The 26,018-nt window shown below is 41.0% G+C and overlaps 1 protein-coding gene and 1 non-coding gene across 2 annotated transcripts; one reads left to right on the forward strand and one right to left on the reverse strand.

The window, feature by feature from the left end:
- Positions 1-10,675: 10,675 nt before the first annotated feature.
- On the forward strand, positions 10,676-11,167 carry LOC112717525 (uncharacterized). The gene has a single exon (XM_025769530.1). The coding sequence runs from the start codon at positions 10,676-10,678 to the stop codon at positions 11,165-11,167; it is 492 nt and encodes a 163-aa protein (XP_025625315.1).
- A 10,019-nt stretch (positions 11,168-21,186) lies between these two features.
- On the reverse strand, positions 21,187-21,293 carry LOC112719156 (small nucleolar RNA R71). Its single transcript, XR_003161469.1, has one exon. It is a non-coding gene; the product is annotated as a small nucleolar RNA R71 (small nucleolar RNA).
- Positions 21,294-26,018: the final 4,725 nt, after the last annotated feature.

Genomic DNA, 26,018 nt, shown 5'->3' on the forward strand with positions numbered 1-26,018 from the left:
GATGGCGGCATTCAAGAGAATTCGGAAGGTCTAAACCTTGTCTGTGGTATTTTGAGTAGGATTCAAGGATTGAATGACTGTGACGAGCTTCAAACTCCTGAAGGCTGGGCGTTAGTGACAGACGCAAAAGAATCACTGGATTCTATTCCGACCCGATTGAGAACCGACAGATGAATAGCCGTGCTGTGACAGAGCGCGTTGAACATTTTCACTGAGAGAATGGGAGGTAGCCATTGACAACGGTGAAACCCTACATACAGCTTGCCATGGAAGGAACATTGCATGCTTGAAGAAGAAGACAGTAGGAAAGCATAGATTCAGAAGGTAGAGCATCTCCAAAACCTCAACCTGTTTCCCATTACTACAAAACAAGTACTTATTTCATGTTCTTTTGCTTTTTACAATCAACCCTGATAATTATTGATATCCTGACTAAGAGTTACAAGATAACCATAGCTTGCTTCAAGCCGACAATCTCCGTGGGATCGACCCTTACGCACGTAAGGTATTACTTGGACGACCCAGTGCACTTGCTGGTTAGTTGTGCGGAATTGCAAAAGTGTGATTGCAATTTCTATGCCAATCACGCGCGTTCATAGGTGAGAATGATGATGAGTGTCACGGATCATCACATTCATCAAGTTGAAGTGTAACGAATATCTTAGAACAGGAATAAATCGAATTGGATAGAAAATAATAGTGATTGCATTGAAACTTGAGGTACAGCAGAGCTCTACACCCTTAATCTATAGTGTGTAGAAACTCCACCGTTGAAAATACATAAGTGAAAGATCAAGGCATGGCCGAATGGCCAGCCCCCATGTGGTCACAAGACCGAAGATCAAAAAGACTTAACAGTCAAAAAGATGTCTAATACACTAGTAAAAAGTTCTATTTATAATAAACTAGCTACTAGGGTTTACAGAGGTAAGTAATTGATGAATAAATCCACTTCCAGGGCATACTTGGTGTATGTTTGGGCTGAGCTTGATCTATCCACGAGCTGAGGCTTCTTTTGGAGTTGAACGCCAAGTTGTAACATGTTTTGGGCGTTCAACTCCGGTTCGTGACGTGTTTCTGGCGTTTGACTCTAGACAGCAACATGGAACTGACGTTGAGCGCCTGTTTACGTCGTCTAATCACGAATAAAATATGGATTATTATATATTTCTGGAAAGCTCTAGATGTCTACTTTGCAACGCCATTAAAAGCGTGCCATTTAAAGTTTTCTAGCTCCAAAAAATTCATTTTGAGTGCAGGGAGGTCAAATTCCAACAGCATCGGCAGTCCTTTTTCAGCCTCCTATCAGAGTTTTGCTCAGGTCCCTCAATTTCAGACAGAAAATACCTGAAATCACAGAAAACACACAAACTCGTAGTAAAGTCCAGAAATGTGAATTTAGCATAAAAACTAATGCAAACATCCCTAAAAGTAACTAGATTATATTAAAAACTACCTAAAAACAATGCCAAAAAGCGTATAAATTATCCGCTCATCAATGCACCTTGGTGTGCTTGGATGTGGATTAGCCTTTGGATGGCTTCTTGCTGTTGATCTTGTTTTTGGCTTATTGAATTGAAAGCTTCTCCCCACTGCCCCCTTGTTCTAATTGTTGCTCCATCAATTGTTTCTGCCCCTCATTCTGCTGACGTCTCCAATTGGAAAATGATTCCTCTTGGTGACTCATCATCTGTAATTGAAGCTCTTTCTGTGTCCCTTGGTTTTCCATGTATTGCCTGGATAGGTTATCTATGGCTTCTTGTAGTTGATGCATGTTCAAAGTGGTTGGGTCTTGTTCCTCTTGGTTTTGCCTTCTATAACTTGATGAGCCGCTCCTTTTCTTTGCCTTCGCTATGGTAGAGGAGTTGCAACAGCATGCATCTGTCGAACTGTAATTGGAATGCCCACCTTTATCCATTCAGGGTCTGCCTCTTCAAACACTACCCCAGCCTTTTTACACAAATGGAATATGGTGCTTGGATAGCCTAACTTTCCTCTAGAGTCAATCTTCTCAGTAGCTTTTCGAATCCCTTGAGATATGAGTTCATAAACCTTGATTTCCCAACCTTTCATTATACATTGCACCATTGTTGCTCTCTTAAGGTTCACTTCTAAGTTATTTCCAGCAAGGAGGATGCTTCTCCTCACAATTTCGAACCACCCCTTGGCCTCCGGAAGAAGATCTCCTCTCTTTATAAATTTAGGTTTCCCATTGGGATCTCTGTCCCAATCTGCCCCTGGCACACAAATATCCTTCACAATCTGGTCATGATTAGGGCTATTGTCCAGTCTCGATTGGTAACTCTCCTCCTCAAAGGGTATGGCTCGCATCTTTAATATCCTCATAATGCTCATGGGACTGAAAGCTATCGTCACTCCTCTCACGAAACTCGTATAGAAGTCATCCTACTTATCATACCTAATTGTATTAGCATAAAACTCCCTTACCATGGTTGCGCTTACTTTCGTGACTGGGTCAGTGAGGAGCTCCCATCTTCTCTTCTCCACCTTCTCCATGATTCCGGGACACTCAGTCTTCCTCACTTGGAAGCCTAGTTCATATATAACTTCTTTGGCAGCCATCCACCCATATTACGATGCATGGTAGAAGCTTCTGAATTTCTTTTCGTCAAAGGGATGTTGTTCTATAGGTTCCTTCCCTTTTCTCCTTTTTGAACTCGATGATGCCATGGGTGATGGTTGCGGTTCACAAGATGAGGCTTATGAGAGTTTGTATGACTCTTTAGTGGAAGAGGGAGTGTATGGTGTGTATTTTGAAGGTGATAAATTGGAATGGAAAGTTATTGGGTGAAAAGGGTTATATAGAAGAGTAGTGAGTGCTTGAAGGGTGTAGATCAATGGTATGGTTTTGATAATGGACGGTTGGGGTTTGGCACAAGGTGAGCACAAGGATCATCATATTTATAAACTGATTGCATCAGTTTCCAAGATGACCCTTTCTCATCCTTGCATGGCAACATTTTCCAAAGGGTTCTCCTTGAAGACAAGTGTATAACCCTCCTAACTGAAGTGGCTGAACCTCCTTCCATTGGTTGTTCCATCAATCTACTCCAATCCCCTTTTTTTCATTTCCTATACAAGACAACAGGAATACAAAAAGTTAATTGAATTTTTGGTGGGAAGATTTAAAATATGAACTAGCTACCGTAAAAAAATATTATTATTTTTTTTATAGATATGATCTTCAGGAAGACAAAACAATTGACTTCTTTGATGCTCATATATGCACATCGGTGACACCAAACTTAGTTTGTGATCATGTGGTGTTTAAGGGTTTAATCAAGACTCTTAGCCTAAAATGACATAAGTTGTGTTCATGCCATCTTAATGTGCCTTGAACACCAAACTTGTTGTTCACTATATGTTGCATGTAAAGGTTCTGTTAAATGTTTGTCAAAATTGTTTTGAAATTCATAATCTCACTTTATTAACTAACACTAAAGAATTTAAAAGAAGGGATAAGAATCATGGGTTGCCTCCCATGAAACACTTCTTTAACGTCATTAGCTTGACGATTGACCCTTGTCAGGGTGGTTGGTGGTGCTTCAAGTCCTCCCCTCTTGTAGTGTGTTTGTCTCCAGTGGCTTTGTTGAGAAGCTCCACATGTTCCAAGGATAAGACTTTGTTAATGATGTATACTTGAGGTAGCTGAGATGGGATGGTAGGAAGATGCGGTGGGATGGTTGGATAGTGAGCGGAAATCACTTCATCTCCTGGGGAGAAATCCTTTGTAGGGATTTTCTTGTTTCTCCATCTTCTGGGTACTTTCCTCCTTGTTTCTCTTGATGCTATCTTGCTTTCTATAGATTCTTTCTCTAAGGGATCCTTGTTACTAGCTTTGCATGACTCTGGTGGGCTCAGCTCCCTTTGAGCTACCTTTAAATGTGGTTCTTCTTGAATATTTGGCTTTCCAACCAATTGGTTTCCAATTGTGTTGTTTGTGCTTCACTGCTTGTTTCTTGCCTCAATGCTTCATTATGCTCTTCTCTTGATTCTTTGTTTTCTTGACATGCTTCTTGCCATGATTTGAAGACATTGAAGGTGAGTTGTTCATCATGTATCCTTAAGATTAGTCTCCCCGTTCCACATTTATAAGTGCCCTAGCAGTGGCTAAGAATGGCCTCCCTAAGATGATTGGATGGAGATGACTTTCTTCCATCTCTAGGATAACAAAGTCTGTGGGGAGATAGTAGCTCCCAACCTTCACCAGCACATTTTCAACTACTCCTATTTCCTGTTTTTTAGTTTTGTCAGCCAATTTGATAATTACATCAGTAGGAGTTAGTTCATTGATTTGGAGCTTCTTCATGAGGGAGAGGGGCATTAAGTTGATGCTTGCTCCCAAGTCACAAAGCCCTTTGTCAATTTTTGTTTCGCTTATAGCACAAGGGATGTGGAAGCTCCCTAGGTCTTTTTTTTATAGGTAGTTGTGGTTGAATGAGAGCACTGCACTCCTTGTTCATCAGTATTTCTTGCCCACCTTTCAATGAACTCTTCCTGGTCAGCAGCTCTTTTATGTACTTAATGTACGAGGGCATCTGTTGGAGAGCTTTAATGAATGGTATGTTTACATGAAGAGATGCAAACATATCAAGGAACCTTGAGTATATTCTTCTTGCTTCACCACCTTTTAGTCTTTGGGGAAAGAGTGCATATGGGTTCAGACCCTCTTCTTTCTCCTTCTGTGGAAGGTTGGGATCCTGATTTCTCTCCACATGCTTATCTTCTGGACTGTCTTGAAGATGTTTTGCTTGTGTGACTGCTTCCCCCACACTCACTTCATCACTAGTGGTGATCACCTTGCACTATTCCCATCTTACTTTCTTAGCTTCTCCTCTGGGGTTTTTCTCTATGTCACTTGGGAAGCTGTCAGTGGACTTAGGAATTTGATGGGATAGATACCCTACTTGGGATTCTAACCTTTTGATGGTTTCTCCTTGGTTCTTGATGTTGGTTTGCACCTCATCCTTGAATGCTTTGTTGTTCTGGACCTCCTTGCATAAACCTTCAAGTAAGGTTTCAATTCTAGAGAGTCTATCCTCAGAGTATGATGGTGGGTTTGGGTTATAAGAGTAAGGGTGATCATGCTGGTTTTGATATGGGTGTTGAGGAGTGTGGTTAGGTGGTTGTTGATATGATATTTATGATGAATGTTGGTGGACAGCATGGTTGTTAGGATTGTGATTTTGACGTCTCTGATCTTGGCTTTGGTCTTGTTGATTTCTCCACCCAACGTTGGGGTGGTTCTTCCATCCTGGATTGTAAGTTTTGGAGTATGGATCATAATTTTGCCTTGGTGAATTACCAACATAGTTGGCTTGCTCCCATTCACCTCCTTCCTCTATGTTTACTCTTTCTTGGGTTGATGATTGTGTGGTGACTGCTGCAACTTGGTTCTTCTCCATTTGCTTTGTAAGGTCAGCTAGTTGCTTGGCAATCATCTTGTTCTGAGCTAGTAGTGCATCAACATGGTTCAGTTCCATTACACCTCGAGTGTTGCTCCTATCAGAAGCATAGAATTAGTCATTCTCATCTACAATCTCAATGACATCTATGGCTTCTTCAATGGTCTTCTTCTTGTTCAAAGATCCTCTGGATGAGTGGTCTACTGCCTTCTTTGATTCATACGAGAGTCCCTCATAGAAAATATGTAGCTGTGCCCATTCATTGAACATGTCCACTGGACACCTTCTTGTCAAATCCTTAAACCTCTCCCACGCTTCGTAGAGAGTCTCACCATCTTGTTGCCTGAAAGTTTGTACCTCAGCTCTTAGCCTGTTGATCTTTTGAGGAGGATAGAACCTTGCCAAGAATTTTTCACTACATCTTCCCATGCTGTTAAACTCTCCTTTGGGAAAGACTCCAACCATTTAGACGCCTTGTCCCTCAATGAAAAGGGGAACAAGAGCAATCTGTAAACATCTGGGTGGACGCCATTAGACTTCACGGTGTCACATATTCTTATGAAGGTGGTTAAATGTTGATTTGGGTCTTCTTGGGCACTTCCTTCAAATGAACAGTTGTTCTGAACAAGGGTGATGTGCTGGGGTTTTAGCTCAAAGTTGTTAGCATGTATGGTTGGCCTTTGGATGCTGCTTCCACAGTTGCCTGGGTCTGGGTTGATGTAAGATCCTAGAACCCTTCTTCCTGGCTCAGCATGATTCACATGACCATCTCTGGCATGGTTATGAGCTTCTCCTTCATGGTTATCCTCCATGATTGTTTCAAAGAATTCCTCCTCTTCCTCTGCTCCAACAACTCTTTTGCCTCTTGCTTCCCTCCTTTTTTTAAGGAGAGTCCTCTCAGCTTCAGAATCAAAGGGTATTGAAGCTCCACTTCTTCTACCTGTCATACAACCAGCACAGCTTACAGCAAGAAAGAGATTGTAGAAATTATAATGGTTAAAGTGTTTGTTAGTGTGAGTGGTGCAAATTGTCAAACAATTAATGGGTTAGTGAACAAAATTGTAAATAATGTGAGAAAATAAAAGGGGGGATAAGGAAAGGGAAGAAGTAACTATAACTGAAAGTAAACAACTAAACAAAATGAAAAAAAAGAAAAAAAGAATACTCAATCTAGTGATCTTCCAACTTAATCATTGTTGATTCAAAATGAATCCCCGGCAACGGCGCCATAAACATGATGCATGGGAATTTGTCTCTCAACAAATTTCCTTCGGCAAGTACACCGAATTATCGTCAAGTAAAAACTCACAGTAGAGTGAGGTCGAATCCCATAGGGATTGATTGGTCAAGCAATTTTAATTGGAAGAATGCTCTAGTTGAGCAAAGCAGAAAATGGATATAAAATTACAGAAAAGTAAATGGCAGGAAAATAAATGACAGAAAATAAAGTGCAGAATCTTAAATGGGGAATTAGGGTGATTAGCATAAAAGTAAATGACAGAAAGTAAAGAGAATGGGTAAGATTAGAAATGGGAAAATAATTGGGTTCTGGAGGTGCTGCATTCTCCGGATCAAGTTCATTCTCATCTCTTCCGTAATCAATGCATTCATTGATCTCCTTGGCAATCTTAAGTGATTGAATCCCAATTCCTTGGCAATCTAATCTCTCTAAACTTGAACAATTACCCAATTCCTTGATTTAATTGCTCATGAGAAGAGATGAGGTATGGTCACTGATTATACCACATGTATTTCCAAATCAAAGAGTTGGTAGGGTTACATGTCACTATACCCATCCAAACCCCAATTTGGTCCAACATGAGAAAGCATTTCTAGCATGATCTCCTCATCCCTTTTCCAAGGCTCAGAGGAGATCCAATTATGGAGAGTTTCTTTCCCAAGATAATAATCCAATTAGATGAAGATCAAAAGCTTTCTAGTAAGATCAAGAGAAAAGAAAGAAGAAGAATAATGAAAACTATGATTGATCCATCAAATTACAACAGAGCTCGCTAACCCAATGAAAGGGGTTTAGTTGTTCATAGCTCTGGAAAATGGAAATGAAGAAGAAGAAAGATACATTCTAACTCTAGAAGTTGCAGAAAAGTAAAATATATAGAGTGTAGTTTTCTCCAATGTGTCAATCCCTCTTCTAGTTCAAAATTACTCCTATATATACTACTCTTCTTGGTCTTCTAGTAAATTCTGCAAGTCTTGGATATGGGACTTTGATCTTAAGTTAAAGCAGTTGGGAATCTTCAGTCGGCTCAGCTTTAGTTGCAGAGAGAAAGTGATGTAAGCATGGACATTGGCTTGGGGCGTTAGTGGCGTTAACGCTGAGTGACATTATGGGTTCGAGAACGTTAGTGGCAATCACTTTTCTTACTAACGTTCCCACCACATGGCCCACGTTAACTCCAACGTTAGTGGTACTAACGTGACCACTAACGTTGCCTTACAAACCTTCGCAAGCGTTATTGGGACTCACCTTTCCCAATAACGTTGCCTTGTGCCCCTAGTCCCCACGTTAGAGCTCACGTTAACTAAGTTAACATGGCTCTTCATGTGGTTATGTCTCATCTTTGCAAGCATTATTGGGACTCACCTTTTCCAATAACGTTGCCTTGTGCCCCTAGTCCTCACGTTAGAGCTCACGTTAACTAAGTTAACGTGGCTCTTAACGTGGTTATGAATGCCATCCCAACGTTAGTGACAAAGGTGAGTGTCACTAACGTTGGCTCATCAACTTCAACTCCACGTTAACTTTCACGTTAGTGATCTTAACTTGACCACTAACGTGGGCAATGCAAGCTTGATCCAATGTTAGTGACAAAGGTGAGTGTCACTAATGTTGGCATTGTTCCTCTCTTCCACATTAGAGTCCACGTTAACTTAGTTAACGTGGCTCTTAACGTGGTTCATTGCCACATATTGGAGCATTAGTGGTGATCGCAATTACCACTAACGTTGGAGTCTTTTTTTGTCTCCACGTTAACTACCACGTTAATGTAGTTAACATGGCAATTAACGTGGCTCATGATGGCTTCGAGGGCGTTACTGGTGTTCACTTTTCTCATTAATGCTGCAGGCTTATCCCTATTCCATGTTAGTAAATACGTTAACTAGGTTAACGTGGATGCTAACGTGGCTCTTCCTTGCTTCCTTTGTCCTAAAATTACACAAATAAAGTGCATCAAAGCTCTAATCTAAGTCATGAAATCATGCATTATCCAATCTAACATTCATTCCTTGCATAATTCTCATGAAATAATGTAAAATTCACAATATTTGTCTAAATCAAGATGTAGGTGTTCTTTTATCTAAAACTTGCTTATTTCCTAAGAAAATGCATGAAACTACACTAAAATAGTAAAGAAAAGGTCAGTAAAACTGGCCTAGATGCCCTGGCATCACATTTACTTACCCCTTTGGGATCTATGCTTATAAGCGTATGCAATTCGGCTTATGCAATGAACCGGCAACTTTCCAAAGGTGCATGATGAGCATATTTTCTGATTTTCTAGAGCAATGCATGGAAGTTTTCATGGATGGTTTCAGCGTGTATGGTGATTCTTTTGATCATTGCTTGGATAATCTTGAAAAAATTTTGGAAAGATGCACTAAATCAGACCTTGTCTTAAATTTTGAAAAGTGCCATTTCATGGTTAGGAAAGGCATTGTTTTAGGACATATTGCTTCCAAAGAAGGTATTTCTGTAGATCCGGCAAAAATCAATGTTATCTCTAGCTTGCCTTACCCCTCCTCCGAGAGGGAAGTCCGTTCATTCCTTGGACATGCAGGATTTTACCGAAGATTTATCAAGGACTTTAGGAAGGTAGCATTGCCTCTATCTCGACTATTGCAAAAGGACATTGATTTTGATCTAAGCAAGGAGTGCATGGAAGCTTTTGACAAGCTTAAAGTGGCATTAACACAAGCTCCTATCGTAAGAGGGCCAGAATGGAGTGGGCCGTTCGAAATAGTGTGCGATGCTTCAAACTATGCGGTGGGAGCCGCGTTAGCACAACGCGAGGGTAATAATCCATATGTCATAGCCTATGTATCAAAAATACTAGATGGGGCCCAATCCAATTACACTACTACCGAGAAGGAACTCTTGGCTATGGTTTTTGCTTTAGATAAATTCTAAGCCTATCTTCTTGGCTCTAAGGTAGTAGTGTACTCAGATCATGCGGCGTTAAAATATTTGTTGGCTTAAAAGGAATCCAAACCGAGATTGATTAGATGGGTTTTATTGTTGCAAGAATTTGATTTGGAAATCAAAGATAGGAGTGGTTCGCAAAACCTAGTGGCGGATCACTTAAGTCGCCTTGAACACACCAACGGCGATGCCGCTCCTATCAATGATTATTTTCCCCTTGAGGGCTTGCACTCAATCTCGGAAGTTATTCCTTGGTATGCTCCAATAGCAAACTACTTGGTTTCCCGCACCTTTCCTCCTAACCTCTCCAAACATCAAAAGGATAAGCTAAAAAGCGAATCTAAATATTATGTATGGGATGATTCCTACCTTTGGAGATGTGGAGCGGACCAAGTAGTCCGAAGGTGCATCTCCCAAACCGAATTCCAAGCAATCTTGGACGCTTGCCATTCCTCCGAGGGAGGTGGACATTATGGACCTCAAAGGACGGCAAGAAAGGTCCTTGATTGTGGATTTTGGTGGCCAACCCTTCTTAAAGACTGCCAACCCTTCTTAAAGAATCCTCTCTTTATTGCAAATCTTGTTCTCAATGCCTTAGATTTGGTAATATCTCTAAGAAATATGAAATCCCCCAATAAAACATGCTATTTTGTGAAATATTTGATGTATGGGGTATCGACTTCATGGGGCCATTTCCAAACTCTAATGGTTTTCTCTACATTCTACTAGCCGTCGATTATATGTCCAAATGGGTGGAAGCGATACCCACCCGGACGGATGATGCTAATATAGTTCTCTCTTTTGTGAGAAATAATATAATTTGTCGCTTTGGGTCACCGCGAGCAATTTTAAGTGACAAAGGTTCACACTTTTGCAATAAAATAATGGAAGGGCTCATGAAGAAGTATGGCATCATACATAAAGTTACCACGGCCTATCACCCCAAACGAACAGCCAAGCCAAGGTTTCCAATCTGGAAATCAAGCATGTATTGGAAACGATTGTGAAGCCTAGTAGAAAATATTGGAGTGCCAAGCTAACCAACGCACTTTGGGCATACCGAACGGCATACGAAACGCCGATTGGCATGAGTCCCTTTCGGTTGGTGTATGGTAAAGCTTGCCACTTACCGGTAGAAATTGAATACAAAGCATATTGGGCCATCAAGGAATGCAATCTAAATTTGGGTGGGGCCGGAGTTGAGAGAAAGCTTCAATTGGCGGAATTAGAATATTTGAGATTAGAGGCCTATGACAACTCTAGGCTTTACAAAGAGAAGATGAAAGCCATCCATGATAAGAGCATTAGGAGAAGGGAATTTAGGCCCGGTGAACTCGTCCTCCTTTACAATTCAAGGTTGAGATTGTTGCCCGGAAAGCTAAGATCGAGATGGGAGGGACCCTATCAAGTAGAGAAAGTGGAACCTTATGGAGTTTACCATTTGCGCCATCCCTCAAGTCCGGATATTTTCATGGTAAATGGGCACCGTCTCAAATTGTATCATGGTGAGCAAAGGAAGACCAACAAGGAGATTGAGGTATTCCTTTTGGAAGATGTACCTCTTAACAAAGAGCATTGAGCTAGTGGAAGTCCAACTTAAGGACGTTAAATAAAAGTGCTAGGTGAGAGACACCCCACCATGGTAAGATCTATCTTTTTGCTCTCTTTGTATATAGCCATTGGACCCTTCTTTGATTTGTAATTGCTTAGTCATTGACTTGATTAGCTAGACTTGAGTGTATTTTTCATAAAAGTTTGCACTATGGATTACTTGAATGGTAGAAAATACCCCATTTCTAGGTCTTGCATGAAGTTTTAGGTGTCTCTTTGGCCCCTGGCTAGCTACCTGCTGAATTTGTGATAAGATGTGCATTCTTCATTTCAAAAAAAAAGGGGGGGTGGGGCGCGTGCACACTGTACGCGCACGCGCCCATGAGCGGATACAGCCCATATATTTTCCAGAGAGTTAGGCTTCTCATGTGCAAAGGTTAAGCTTTTAGCCCAACTCGTCCCACGCGGACGCGCACAACGTGCGTCCACGTGCATACACCTGTAAGGGAAAGCACGCGGACGCGCACATGCCGCGTACGCGTCCCTAGGCTGATGGCACCAGCCCATTTATTTTCCAGAGAGTTGTGATGGCGTTAAGCCTGCATTAAGCCTCTGGCCCAACCTCTATCGCGCGGATGCGCACTGCGCGCCTGCGCACCTATGAGTCTATATGAGAATGTGCGTGCTCACGCACATGCCGTGTGCGCGCCGATCCAGTGATACGGCCTCCAGGCCAAAATCCAAAAAGTTCTGAAAACCCTAGGCTCGCATTAAGCCGCACGCCCAACCCCCTTTGCGCGTGCGCGCACCTGGCGCGCACGCACCCATCTGCCACCACAAGAATCGACGCGCGAGCGCACATGCCGCGACCTCGTCGATTGCCCTGCCGCACCTCTGGTTCATTTTCCAGAAAGTTACGCCATACCTAGGCTCACCTTGATCCAGTGGCACAACACCACTGCCGCTCACGCACACCTGCCGCGCGCGTGGCAGTCTGCTCACCGCAACCACACGCGTCCGCGCACTGTGCACGCACGCATCATCATTCCTGCAGCCAACTTCTGGTACAAGTCCAGAGAGTTGCGCAACTCCTGGGCTAACATCGTGCTACTAGCACGACCACTTTCAAGCGTGCGCGCACTTGGCTCGCGCGCGTCCTTCCTGCCACTGCCACCTACGCGACGGCACACAGTGCGCGCACGCGTCGATCTTGCAACGTGAGAAATGAACTAGCGCACCTATATTGCAATTTCTCACCCCTTCTACCATTTTCCATCTTCTTTCTTCAATCTCCTCCTCTATACCACTCCACCCCCTCTCAACCCTCACCGGCAGCACTACCTCCGGCGACCACCCAACTCCGGCGGTCCCCATATTTTCTCTCTCCTCTATTTCTCCACCTCTCTTCTACTCCTCTCTCTCACCTATACCTCCATTACCTCTCTCTCCCCCAAGGTACTCTTACCTACTTTCTCCCTTGTTTTGCTTATTTCTTGTCCCTTCCTTAGTTAGTTGATTTTGTTTTTCTTTTAAGTAGCTTCTCTTCCTTTTCGCTCTTCATTACTTGTTTGTCTTTGTTTTTACTTTTCTACTTCTTATGGGTGTTGTGGGTCATGACTTCTTTTGCATTGGTGGATTAGTTGTTATGCTTGATTTCATTGTAATTGTGGTGTACTATGATGACTAATGTTGCTTTGTGGGATGTTACATTGCCCCATCCCCTTCACTTGCTCATTGTAAAAAGGATGCACGCCAAGTGTTTGACGAAGAGCACACATGACATTTTGAGCTCCTTTTGACTCATTGCTTTCCAATTAGTGCTTTTTTCCACTAACTTGAATATTCTTAGGTGCATCGGGCATACCACTCTTCACATCTCACATTTTACTTACTCACCTCACCATGACTTGCTTTCCATTATTGAAATTTGGGTGTATGCTTCTCATGCCTCTTACTTGCATTCTTATACCACCCTTACATCACATGCTAGTGACTTGCCTTGTTTATAAATATTGTCTTGGTTACATGTTGCAGCTGTCGTGTAGTAAAGACGCTCATTCCCTTATGGCATAATCTTTCACTCGCATGCTTCCCACTTATTGGTGTTCCTTTGGGTTTGATGTTTCTCCCCTTTCCACTTTTACAGGATGGTCATCAAGAATGACAAGAGAAAAGCCCTGAAAAAGCCAACCGCCAATAGAGCGCGCCAAGAACCTAAGGCCAAGCACCTCCTCAAGAAGGCAAGGAGCACTGGCAACACTGATGCATTGGAGAAGGACAATCCTTCAAGGGACTCAAGCAAGTTTCCTAACCACTACTACGAACTTGTCTACCCCATAATGACCAAGCGGAACTATCACCCGGAGCCCCTTCTAGTCCTTCCGGCTCACATCGCTCCGATGGTGATGCCCCACATTGAGCGGAGGCAATGAGGGTTTCTAATGAGACAACCAAAGGAGGCCAACTTATCCTGGGTGGTGCAGTTTTACTCCAACTACTACTCACCCCTTCTCACATCAATTTTTGTGTGTCGAAAGCAAGTCCTGATCACGGTGGAAGCCATCCAATGAGTGATTAAGACTGGGCCATTAGCGGACGGGTAGGACACCTATTAAGAAGTTTTGTCAGCATGCTGTGAACATGGGTTCGATTGGGATACGATTCTCCGAGTAATAGCCATACCCGAAGCCTCTTGGATTCGAGGGAGTATGAAGCAAAGGCCTAAGGGCAACGATGCACGTTTCCCCAATCAAGAAGCCGCGGCATAGGCCTGAATCCTAGCCCACTACGTGCTTCCAAGCACCCATGGGTCATCCATTACCACCGAGCTTGCCTTATGGGTTTGGTACATCCTAACCGAGAAACCGGTTGACATCCCGCATGCTATCTGACAAGCTATGGGGTGTATTCATGTTAAGGGAAACTTGCCCTTTCCCGCTATGGTAACTGAATTAGTTACAGCGGCCGGTATGCACCGTGAGACCAAGGACCGGAGGACCTTAATCCTGGTCGAAGGTGATGTTGTTCCGACCAAGAGGTGCCTCAAACCCCCGGTGGTTACCGAGGACCTTGGCATGGCCATTCCCACTTGTAACCCTACTACTTCATCCGCACCACCGAAATTGTCCAACCAACGCCTTGAAGACCTTCACAGGAAGTTGGACTGTTATGAACGGCAAAACTAGCGCCGATATGCTCACGTGAAGAAGCTTCTAAGTATTGTCACCCCACCTATGGAGGAACCGGATATCTCCACGTCCACCGCAACCTCAAGCGGAGATAGCACTGATAGGGGAGATGAAGGACATTCTGGATCCGGCCACCCATTGCGCATCACTTATAGCACGGATGACCGTGCTAAGTTTTAAGTGTGGGGAGGTCGGCCGACCGATCTCCGTAAGTAACACCCGAATAAACTTTTGAATCTCTTTGTTAGCTATGATAGGTTACATGATTAGGTTTTCTTTGACACCATTTGCATGATAAGTCTACTTGGTTGGAGTAATGAATTCTCTCCTAGGAAACTAAGATTTTAGGGCAACCTTACCAATTTTGAAAAAAACTTTTGATGCTAAGCTTGTTCGGAGATTGTACTTTGGAACATGGAATTTGAGTTACGAACACGAGCAAGTGAGTTTTGAGCCTTATTGCGTGGCTACATCTTATAGTCACTTATCTTCCTTCTTTTGTGCATTGTTCTCTCTCTATGTTTGTGATCCTTAATTTGTTTGACTCTATATGTCCATTGTTGTATGTGTGAATGCATGTATATGATTGAGGCCATCAATTCACTTAGCCACTACCCAAATAGCCTTACCATATGAACAACCCTTGCAACCAACTTTGAGCCTACGCTTAACCCCCTCATTCTTAATTCTAGCACATTACAAGTCAAGAAGCGAAAACCCATGAATGTCCCTATGTAGATCTTTGATTGGCTTAGGCTAGTGTGTGTGTGTCATTCAAGTGTGGGGAAACAGGGTGGGACATTGGTTGAGGAAAAAAAGGATGTTTTTGTTTTATATTTATATATTTGGGAATCGGGTACATACTCATGCATTAATTAAATGTAAGACCTTATGCATTGATAGTCTTGAAAGAAAGAAAAACAAAAAGAAAAACAAAAGAAAAAAAGGGGAAAATGTAGATATCAAAAAGAAAAGAAGAAAAAAAAACAAAAAAGAAAGAAAAAGAAGAAAAAAAGAAAGCAATAAAAGGGGACAAAATGTCCCAAAGTAAAGCTCAATAAAGAATCAATGCATAAGTGTTGTGAAATGAAAGGAAAATGCATGAGTATGTGAAAAAGTGAGGAATGATAGCTAGACTAGTGTATAATTGTATAGGATGTTATATAGGTTTGGTGGGAAGTTTAGGTTAATCAAAAGATCCAATTTTTAACCCACTTAGCCAAAAATATAACCCCACCTTGACCCTAGCCCCATTACAACCTAGGAAAAACCTCATGATACATGTGCGCATGCATGTAACAATTGTTGATTGTTAGAGGAAGAACAATTTTTGGGAAAGCATGAAATAAGGGAGAATTGATTGATAAACCCGATATATCGAGCGGATAGAGTGCAAATACTTCCGGTGAGGGTTCGAAGCTCAAACCATTGATCCCGGCTCTCACGAGCATTCTTTATTCAAGTTGTGCATATCTCACTTTGATGATTAAAATTGGTAAGTTTCATGCATTGCCTACCATATTGCCCTATGTGCTTGAATGTATCTTAGGAAGACCGATTTGCTCTTAACCAAGTGGATAGTAGCACCAATCTTAGTTGCATTCATATAAGTAGATTGCACCTCATGAATCTCATGCCTTTGTGATCCTTTGGTCTTTTGCTTTTCTCTAAGCATGAGGACATGCTATAATCTAAGTGTGGGGAGGGTGATAAACCCCATGTTTAGGGTTTATCTTGTATTGATTCCGAGGGTTTTATCAATGATCCTACGCACTTATTCAAATGAAAATACATGATTTTATGCTCCTTTCCCAATTTTGCCTCATGGATGAAAACATGCTTCTTTTGCACTAAATTAGATATATTCTTAATCCTCCTCTAGCACCATTCAATACCATGACCTGTGTGTTAAGTGGTTTCAGAGTTTATAGGGCACGGATGACTTGGAGGAGAGAATGGGAGCATGCATAAAGGAAAGGAGCATGGAAAATTGAGCTTTGGAAACTTCAGCAGTGGCGCGCGCGCACATGGCGCATCCACGCAGAGTTATGCCACCAGAGCCAAAGCCAGGAGCCAAGCTACGAGCCGGCGTATTTAGCGGCTAAGACATGATCCTCATGGACACGCCCGTGCACATCACACCCACGCGCGGATTGCAAATGCCCGAAGGACACGTACGCATGCTGTGTGCGTACGCGCATATTGCCACATGTGATTTTTTAAGAGGCACGTGACCAGCGCGTGGAGGCAGTTAGAAACCCTGTTTTGGGGAAGAGTTTTGGCGAGAAAAAGCTTAAGAAGGCCAAGGATTGAGGGGTTTAGGGGATTCACTCATTTTTGACAATTTCTTAGATATTTTCATAGAGTTGGTTACATTTTGGGGTAGAGAGAGAACCTCCAACCTCTCTCTAGGATTTCATTCTCCATTGCAATTCTCCTTTGATTTTCTTGGTGAGTTCCATCGTAATACACTTTTATTTTGATGCAATTAGTAGATTTACACTTCTCCTATTCTCAATTTGTGTTCTTTGATCCTCTCACTTTGGATCTGGCTTTGACTTTGTTACTTGGATTTGGAACTAGTGACTTGAGGTACTTTCATATCCATTACTTGTAATTGTTTAATTGTTGATGATTGTGTGATTTAAATATCTTGAATTCAATTCTTCATTTCAATTTCATAATGCCTCTTATGAATGCTCACCAAATGTTTGATAAAATGCCAACACTAGTTATGGAGTAAAAGTCTTTCACTTGGCTTAGGGTTTGAACCATTAGAAAAACTTAAATAGTGGATGTCAATTGTTGATTAAGAATTAAGAATTGCTAATTGGTTTAGAGTGCACTAAAGCTAGACTCCCTTAGGGTGAAGCTAGGAATTGTGACTCAAACTAATTACTTTCACTTGAATCTCCTCTATAATTAGAGGTCAACTAAGTGAAGCGAGACTTAATTGTTATCATCGTTGAAGGAAACTATAGTGATAGTCTTCCAATGTTAACCCTTGGCCAAGTCCTTTAATATTAATTGTTTGTTATCCACTTTTGCTAGCTTGAACTAGTACATCAATCTTCAAAAACCACAACAAAAGCTTCCTAATCAATAACATGCATTCTATAGTAATTCCAAGGGAGGACGACTCGGGAGATTAATACTCTCGATTGTACATTGTAGAATTGTTTTATGCGAGATTTGAGTGTCAATTAGACTATACTCACGATTATATTCACTATTAAATTCTATATCGACATACAAAATATCGTTTATCACACCCATGAGACGAGGGTTACTGTGGATATGACTTTTATGGTCTGGTGTGTCTTGGAGGGTCGCTAGTTACACCTTCCACGACACATTAGACGGTCCATAGGGTGGGCTCACTACGTGGGCAACCTAGCCTCTTGATTAGTCAGCTAGCCACGGAGGCTAGGTTATTTGGATGACTACTGATCAAAGACCGACAGTCATCGATCGTAAGAAGATCATTCCACATGGCAACTGGCCAGGACCTGAGCTAGCACTTGGAAGACGTAGCAGACAGAAACCAGCACCTTCTATAGAGGCAAGACCTTCCACCTTAGTCCCTTTAGCTTCAGCACCTACCGATGCAGCACCACCAACATTCCTCGTCGGCGGTGTTGACCTGAGCCAAACACTCCACCCGAGCATTTTGAGGAGGAGGAGGGCCAGCGTGATGAGCCGAAGGTGGCCCGAGGCCCACCAACTGACGGAGGAACCGATGCTAGTGATGATTCTTTCGACTCTGCATGAGTTTGAGCACCGAGGACTGTGCTACATCATAAGTGTGGGGAGGTTATCCATCTTCAACAAGCATATTTTTTGTGACAATTTTATTTCCGAACACTTATAGTTTAGTTTTTATTATTATTATGCTTTTTAGTTTCTTTTGTATATATTTTATCCTTTTTACTTTTTTACTTAGTTTATTACTTTTTACTTAGCTTATTGCACTTTTTAATTTTTGTTGTACATATGTTAGTATTATATAGTAGTTATGCATTGATGCCAAGGCATCTTAGGCTAGTTGCACTAGCCTTTTTCTTTTGTTTTTAGTATTTTTATGCACTTTCTTGTGCCAAAAGTAAGCATTTGTATTAAAAGTTCATACACCCTTGAGTCATGCAAACATAGTTAATTTGATGCTTTTTCATGAGATTTATGCCATAATTAGTTGTATGCTAAGAATGATGCAATCTCTCATGATATTAGCAAGGCTTTGATGCATGTATTGCTTGACGATAGGTACAGAAAGGCATGGAAAGAAGTTGAAGAATGGCCATGGAAAGAAGGAGGAGAAGGAATGTTGGTAGCCAATGTTGCACCACCAACGTTGCCTCAAATGTTGGAGGAATGGTAGTAAAGTTTGCTACATAATTCTGGTGCTAACGTTGGAGGGAACGTAACCTCCAACGTCTTCGATGAATTTTAAAACCTGAAGCTGATAAAATTTTGGGTGACGTGTACGCGCGGATATGTAAAACTCGTGCACGCATGAGCTACGCGCACGCAAAGAATTGCAAAATGCACCATCGACGCGTACGCGTGAAAAAGTCAACATTGGAGGGAACGTTGGTGACCAAACGCTACCTCCAACGTCCGTGATGTGCAGCCCAAAATTGGATTTTGGAAAATTGCATCGACTTGTATGCGTACACGTGAATGCATATTTTGGCCTGACACGCGAACGCGTGAGTGACGCGCACGCGCAAAATGCTGTTTTGACGCGTCCGCGTGGGTGACGCGCACGCGTGAGTGGAAAAACATTAGTACACCAATATTAAGTCAAACGTTGGCGCCAACGCTCATTCCTTTAGATATCTTTTCTCAAGCCAACGTTTGACTCAACGTTTTCTTACAAACGTTGAGGCCAACGTTAACACCAGCACCAGTAGAAGTTAGCACCAATGCAGATAAAAAATGTGAATTGCCAATTACCCCTCTTCAACATCACTGAGACCCCTTCTTGATTGCTTCAACAAGGCCAAAAAGCCCAATCCAAATGACGTGAAGATCAATTGAAGAAAGTGTATAAATAGCTTAGAGTTTACGGGGCTGACACAGAAAGAGTACGAGGACCCTGCCCAATTTTACTTTCTCTGCACTTTATCTTTCTGCAATGTATTTTTCAATTTCGTTTTCCATTCTGAGAGATATGAACAACTAAACCCCTTTCATTGGGTTAGGGAGCTCTGTTGTAATTCAATGGATCAATAGTAGTTTTCATTTTCTTCTTCTATCTTTTCTCTTGATTTTGTTAGAAAGCTTTCAATCTTAATTCAATTGGATAGTTGTCTTGACAGAGAATCTATTCATAATTGGGTTTCCTCTGTTCCTTGAGAAAGGGATGAGGAAATCATGCTAGAAATGCTTTCTCACATTGGATTAAATTGGGAGTTGGATGGATATTGTGACATGTAATCCTACCAATACTTTGGTTTATGAATTTATGTGGTATAATCAGTGACCAAACTTCATCTCTTCCGATGAGCAATTAAATCAAGACATTTGGCAATTGTTTAAGCTTAGAGAGACTGGTGAGTCAAGACATTGGAATCCAATCACCTAAGATTGCCAAGCAAAGTCAGTGAATGCATTGATTGAGGAAGAGATGAAAATGATTTGATCAGGAGAACTCAATATCTCCTAAAACCCAATGAATTCCCAATTCTAATCTTACCCATTCTCTTTACATTATACCTTTTAATTTGATGTTTAATCCCCATTCCCATTTAATTTCTTGCAATTTAAGCTTCTGCACTTTAATTACTTACAATTTACATTTCTTGCACTTTAAGTTTTTTGCCAATTTAATTTCTGTAATCCCAACTTCAAATCTGATTCAGTTCAATTAGAATAATTCTCCAATTATCATTACTCAACCAACCAATCCCTGTGGGATTCGACCTCACTCTATAGTGAGTTTTTACTTTACGATAATCCGGTGAACTTTCCGGTGAAAATTTGTTGAGAGACAAGTTTTCTTGCATCAAGTTTATAGCGCCGTTGTCGAGGATTGGTTTTGTATTGACAATTACTAAATTGGAGGATAACTAGATTGAGCAATTTTCTTTTCTGTTGATTAATTCAATTTCAATTTCATCTGTCTACTTTTACCTTCAGAAATTTTAAGTTGTTTTCTTCTATTTCTTTACTTTCCAGCAAAACTAATCCACTGACTCACTAACTGTTTGATTAATTACCTTAATTACTCTAACCACACTTTTTCATTAACTGTGAGATTTTTCACTTGCTGTTTGCTGTCCGTTTTGCCAATTGTATGACAGGTAGAAGAGGGGCTTCAACCTCTTTTGACAGTGAACTAGAGAGAACCTTCCTTAGATTAAGGAGGGAAGCAAGAGGCAAGGGAGTAGTTGGAAAAAAAGAATTAGAAGAGGATCTGGAAGTTACTATGGAGGAAGAGGTCCATAACCATAATGGAGAAGCTACTGGTAATAAAGCACCACAAGAGAGGAGAGTGCTATGCTCCGACATTAATCCCAACCATGGGAATTGTGGGAGCAGCATTCAAAAGACAACCATCCATGCCAATAACTTTGAATTGAAGCCTCAACTCATCACTCTCGTCCAAAACAATTGTTCATTCAGAGGAAGTGCCCAAGAAGACCCAAATCAGCGTCTCACTACATTCCTAAGGATCTATGATACAATAAAGTCAAATGGTGTTCACACTGATGCCTACAGGTTACTTCTGTTCCCATTCTTTCTCAGGGATAAAGCATCCAAGTGGCTACAATCATTTCCAAAGGAGAGCCTCACAACTTGGAAAGATGTAGTAAATAAATTCTTGGCAAGGGTCTACCCTCCACAAAGAGTCAATAGGTTGAGAGCAGAGGTTCAAACATTCAGGCAGTAGGATGGTGAAACCCTCTATGAGGCATGGGAGAGATTCAAGGATTTGACAAGGAGGTGCCCTCTTGATATGTTCAATGAATGGGTACAGTTGCATATCTTTTATGAAGGACCGTCATATGAATCCAAGAAAGCTGTAGACCAATCTTCTAGAGGCTCTCTCAACAAGAAGAAGACAATTGAGGAAGCCATTGATGTCATTGAATCAGTGGCTAACAATGAATATTTCTATGCATCTGGGAGAAGCAACAATAGAGGAGTCATGGAGCTGAACAACATGGATGCAATTTTGGCTCAGAACAAGATGATTGCCAAGTAGCAGCAATCCACACCCAACCATCAACACAGGCTAAGTCAAATACAGAGGAAGAAGTTGATTGGGAACAAGCTAATTACATTGGGAATTCTTCAAGACAAGAGCATGACCCATACTCCAAGACCTACAATCCAAGTTGGTAGAACCACCCAAACTTTGGGTGGGAAAACCAACAAAACCAGAACCAAAATCATATACCCCATTATTTCAACCAATTCAATAACTCCACCTACCAACACTCCAACCAAAGACCATATCAAGCCACACAAATATCAAGCCTAAAACAACCAGCCTCAACATCACACTCATAACCCACCTTCTGAGGATAGGCTATCGAGGATTGAAGCTTTGCTGGAAAATCTTTGCAAAGAAGTCCAAGATAACAGAACCTTCAAGGAGGAAATGAGGACTAGTATAAAAAGTTGAGGAGAAAGCATTAAGAAGCTTGAGTCCCAAGTGGGATATCTATCTCAACAATTTCCAAAGTCCACTGACGGTTTCTCAAGTGGTACTGAAAAGAACCCAAGAGGAGAGACCAAGAAGATAAGGTGGGAAGAATGCTCCAGACACTCAGAGCATGATACAGGAGAGTCAAGGAAGGATGTAACGGAGATAGAAGAAATGACTTGCCCTGAACAGAGGAAGGAACAAAAAGAGAAATAAGTCCTTAAGCCTTTTGTGCCACAAGCACCATTTCCCCAGAGACTCAGGAGAGGTGAGAAGGAGAGAACATACACTAGATTCTTGGATATATATAAATCTCTTCATGTCAACATTCCCTTCCTTGAGACACTGCAACAAATGCCCACATACATTAAATGTGTGAAAGAGCTGCTTACCAAGAAAAGCACCCTGAAGAGGGGACAAACAGTGGTAGTGAACAAGGAATGTAGTGCCATTCCGTGTTGTGTGAGAATAGTTAATTGGTTTGGTTTCCATTGACGCTAGTCTTTCACTAAGTTAATTAGTGAGTTGACTAGGACTTATGGATTGAGATCAATTACACTCTTTTGACCAATTCTCAAGGAGGATTGATTAGTTTGGATTGATTCCACACAATTGCCATGTTTGTGGTCTACAACTAGGATAGAAATCCCTAATTACCCAATCCTTGCCAAGAGTCCTTTTTAGCATTTAATTTCCACTTTTATTGCCTTTAATTGCTTTCTCTTTTAATTTCCTTGCATGATCATTTGCTTCCTTGCAATTTACATTTCTTGCTTTCTTGCTTTCCCATTTTTCCATGTTCTCTCATAGCCAATAAATGTACATTTCATGTCAACTCCTAAGGAGAATGACCCGAGGTTTAAATACTCTCGGTTAATTAGAATTTGTAAACATTTGATTAAGAGAATTAATTGTTGGTTTGGACTATGCTACCAACGAATTGACTCTTATTTTGATCGATTCCAAACCGGCAATAGTTCTCTTATCAAATTTGGCGTCGTTGCCGAGGAGTTGCAATGGTGTATGTTTTTGGCTATTGTATATATGTGAATATTGTAAACAGTTGCTTTTTAGTTATCTTTTGTTTTTGTTGATGGTTAGGATTGGGACCCCGGAGGACATTGAACATTCTAGCATTTGGTGGGGAAGTCAAGCACAAGCCACCATAAAAAGGGGCTCTCCCAACTGTCTAAATTTAAGACATTAAATAAAAGTGTTTGGTAACATTGTTCCTACTCTTCTCTTTTTGTATATATTTTGGTTATTGCATGTTTGTTTGGTTGGTTAGGTTAGAATTAGTTTAATTTTGGTTTGGATAATGAAATTATGGGTTCTTGCATGTTTGGAGTTGAGTTTTGATTGAACTAAGGCTTGGTACCTTAGAATTTTGAAGAAAATTTTTTGGGGAAAACAGAGCATGTGCGTGCGCACACCCTTGTGTGCACGCACACAACAACGAAAATTCACCTTCTGTGCGTACACACACGAGCCTTTATGCTCATATTTGCAGCGCCAGCACACCTTGTGCGTGCGCATTCCCCTATTTTCTGCGACCTATGCGTTCACACGTACCTGTGTGTACGCATACAGGTCCTTCTTCGCACTATCTGTGCAGCCGCATAGGCTTGTGCGTCTGCTCGCCAACTTGCAACCACTCTAGTGGGAGTATTGGCACAGCCTGTGCGTGTGAACCCCTACCCCTTATGCTCTTGTGTGCGCACACGGACCTATGTGCGCACGCACACATGATCCGACCAAAAAAGAAGAAAAGTGGTTCGTGCATGCGCACAACCCTGTGCGCATGCACGTGTCTTGACACCCTCTCTGCCAGCAGCGCTCACACGCCCTGTGCATCTGAACACCCCCAATTTTTGCTGGTGTGCATATGCACGAGTCACCTCCTGCACGTTAATGAGAAAGAGTGCCCTGTTTTATCATTTTCTTTCTTCTCTGTTCTTTCTTCTCTTTCCTTCTTCCTTCTTCTTCTTTCTTCTTTCTTTTTCTTCTTTCTTTCTTCTCTTCTCCAGCGAAGCACCACCGCCGTGAGCTTCGTAGTCGTTAACACAAGTGCCACTGTTTCCTATCTCTTTCTTTTCCATATTTTAACTTTTCACTTTTCTTGTTTTAATCTTATTTGTTATGTTTAGTTGCTTGCTTTCTATTTTCTTTATTGAATTTTGGTAATTTAGCTTAAATTTTTATTTAATTGTCTGTTTCTTGAATTGCAAGTGTTCAAATTTCTAATTTATGGGTTGTTGATGCTTGAACTTTTGGCTTGAATTTGTTGAATATGTGCACTGCATACTATGTGTTTGACATAATGCTTGAATGAACTTTTTGATTAATTCATACGTTGTTATTACCATATGTGTTAGACTATATCCTTGTTTGGCATTCTAATCAAGAATTGTGCACTTTTGAATGATGATGATGTTATTTGGGATTGAATCTTCAATAATGTACTTGTTTAATACTTTGAGTTGCTAACACTAAATTGATTTAGAAATTGATTTTTTGTCTCTTATTTGGTGCAATTTTTAACAAGTACATATTGAATTTAGTGAATTGAATGGAATTGCTTGTTCATCATGGTTTTTAAGTCAATATAATCACATCACAAGGTATTTTCTTCTTGTTAATGCTTTGCATTTGTTTGACTTGTCACTTTTTGTAGCAAGCACCTTCCCATGTGATTATTTGATTGTTCTTAAGGATGAATAAGTAGTTTCTCTTCATCATTGCATTGGTTATTGTTTGTTGTCCTATTTTTTGACAATTTTGCTCTTTTACTTGCACAACTTCAATATCCAATAACTCCTACATTCAATTCACTCTTGTTGGTAGTTGCCTAAGTTTGCTTGTCCTTAATTGATGCTCATTTATTGCTTGCATCTTAGGCCATTTAATTGAGGAACTCATGCTTACTTTTTCATTGTGTGGATGCCACTTTAACAAGCCGTTGTGTGTATTCCACACCACTATGCAAACTTCCTCAATTAGAAGCTTATTTACTCTCCCCTTTACCTTTTTGTGCTACTTTGCTATGAGTCCTAATTATACTTTATTCATTCTTTTCGAGGAGGACACCGAAGATGGAGACGCTAAGAATGCGTTGGACATTGGCGGTTTCCACACAACCCGAGCCCCCACATCCACCAACCGAAGGTAGAAGCTCTTGAGAGACATTCTCCCCAGATCGTGTTCATGCACAGAGGACCGTGCAATGCTTAAGTGTGGGGGAAGATTAGTCATTTTGGGGTATAAACTTTCTTTTCTGAACACTTTGCACTTTCATTTTTTGTTTTCTTTTACTATGTTCTTGTAGATATTTGGAGTATTTTTTATTGTTGCGTTGCATTTTTCTTCTAGTACATATACTTTAAACTACTCATAGTTTATATCTATTGCATTTTGCATTTTTAGTTGGTATATATTTTATATGTTGCATTTTTGCATATTTCACTTAGTATATATGTCATAGATAGAAGTTGTGATTGGATGTTATGGATAGTATAGCACCTAGTTCAATTTTTTCCTAATTGTTCATGTTAGATTTTGGTTGTTGAAAATTAGGAATAGAACTAGAAAAATTTTTGAAAATTGCATCCATCACATCATACATACATATAGGGAATAATCTTGGTGAAAAACAACAAAGATTTCCAAGAATTTTGTTATAGGGCATTCTATTGAATTGATGTGAAAAAGTGTTTTTAAAGCTTGCTTGAATGATTATTTTTGGAACATAGAAGAGTAAAGAACAAATACCTTGTGTTTTATCTAATTTTATTTTTCTTTTATGGTTCTTTTATGTTTTATTAGGTTCATGATCATGTGGAGTCACAAAATAAATACAAAAATTAAAAACAGAATCAAAAATTGCAAAAGAAACAGCACACCCTGGAGGAAGGGCTTACTAGTGTTTAAACGCCAGTAATGAGCATCTGGCTGGCGTTCAACACCAGAACAAAGCATGGATTTGGCGTTGAACGCCAGAACAAGCAGCATCCTGGCGTTTAAATGCCAGGAATACACCC

Source organism: Arachis hypogaea, chromosome 10 (genome assembly GCF_003086295.3).
Source record: "Arachis hypogaea cultivar Tifrunner chromosome 10, arahy.Tifrunner.gnm2.J5K5, whole genome shotgun sequence".
Taxonomy (NCBI): domain Eukaryota; kingdom Viridiplantae; phylum Streptophyta; class Magnoliopsida; order Fabales; family Fabaceae; genus Arachis; species Arachis hypogaea.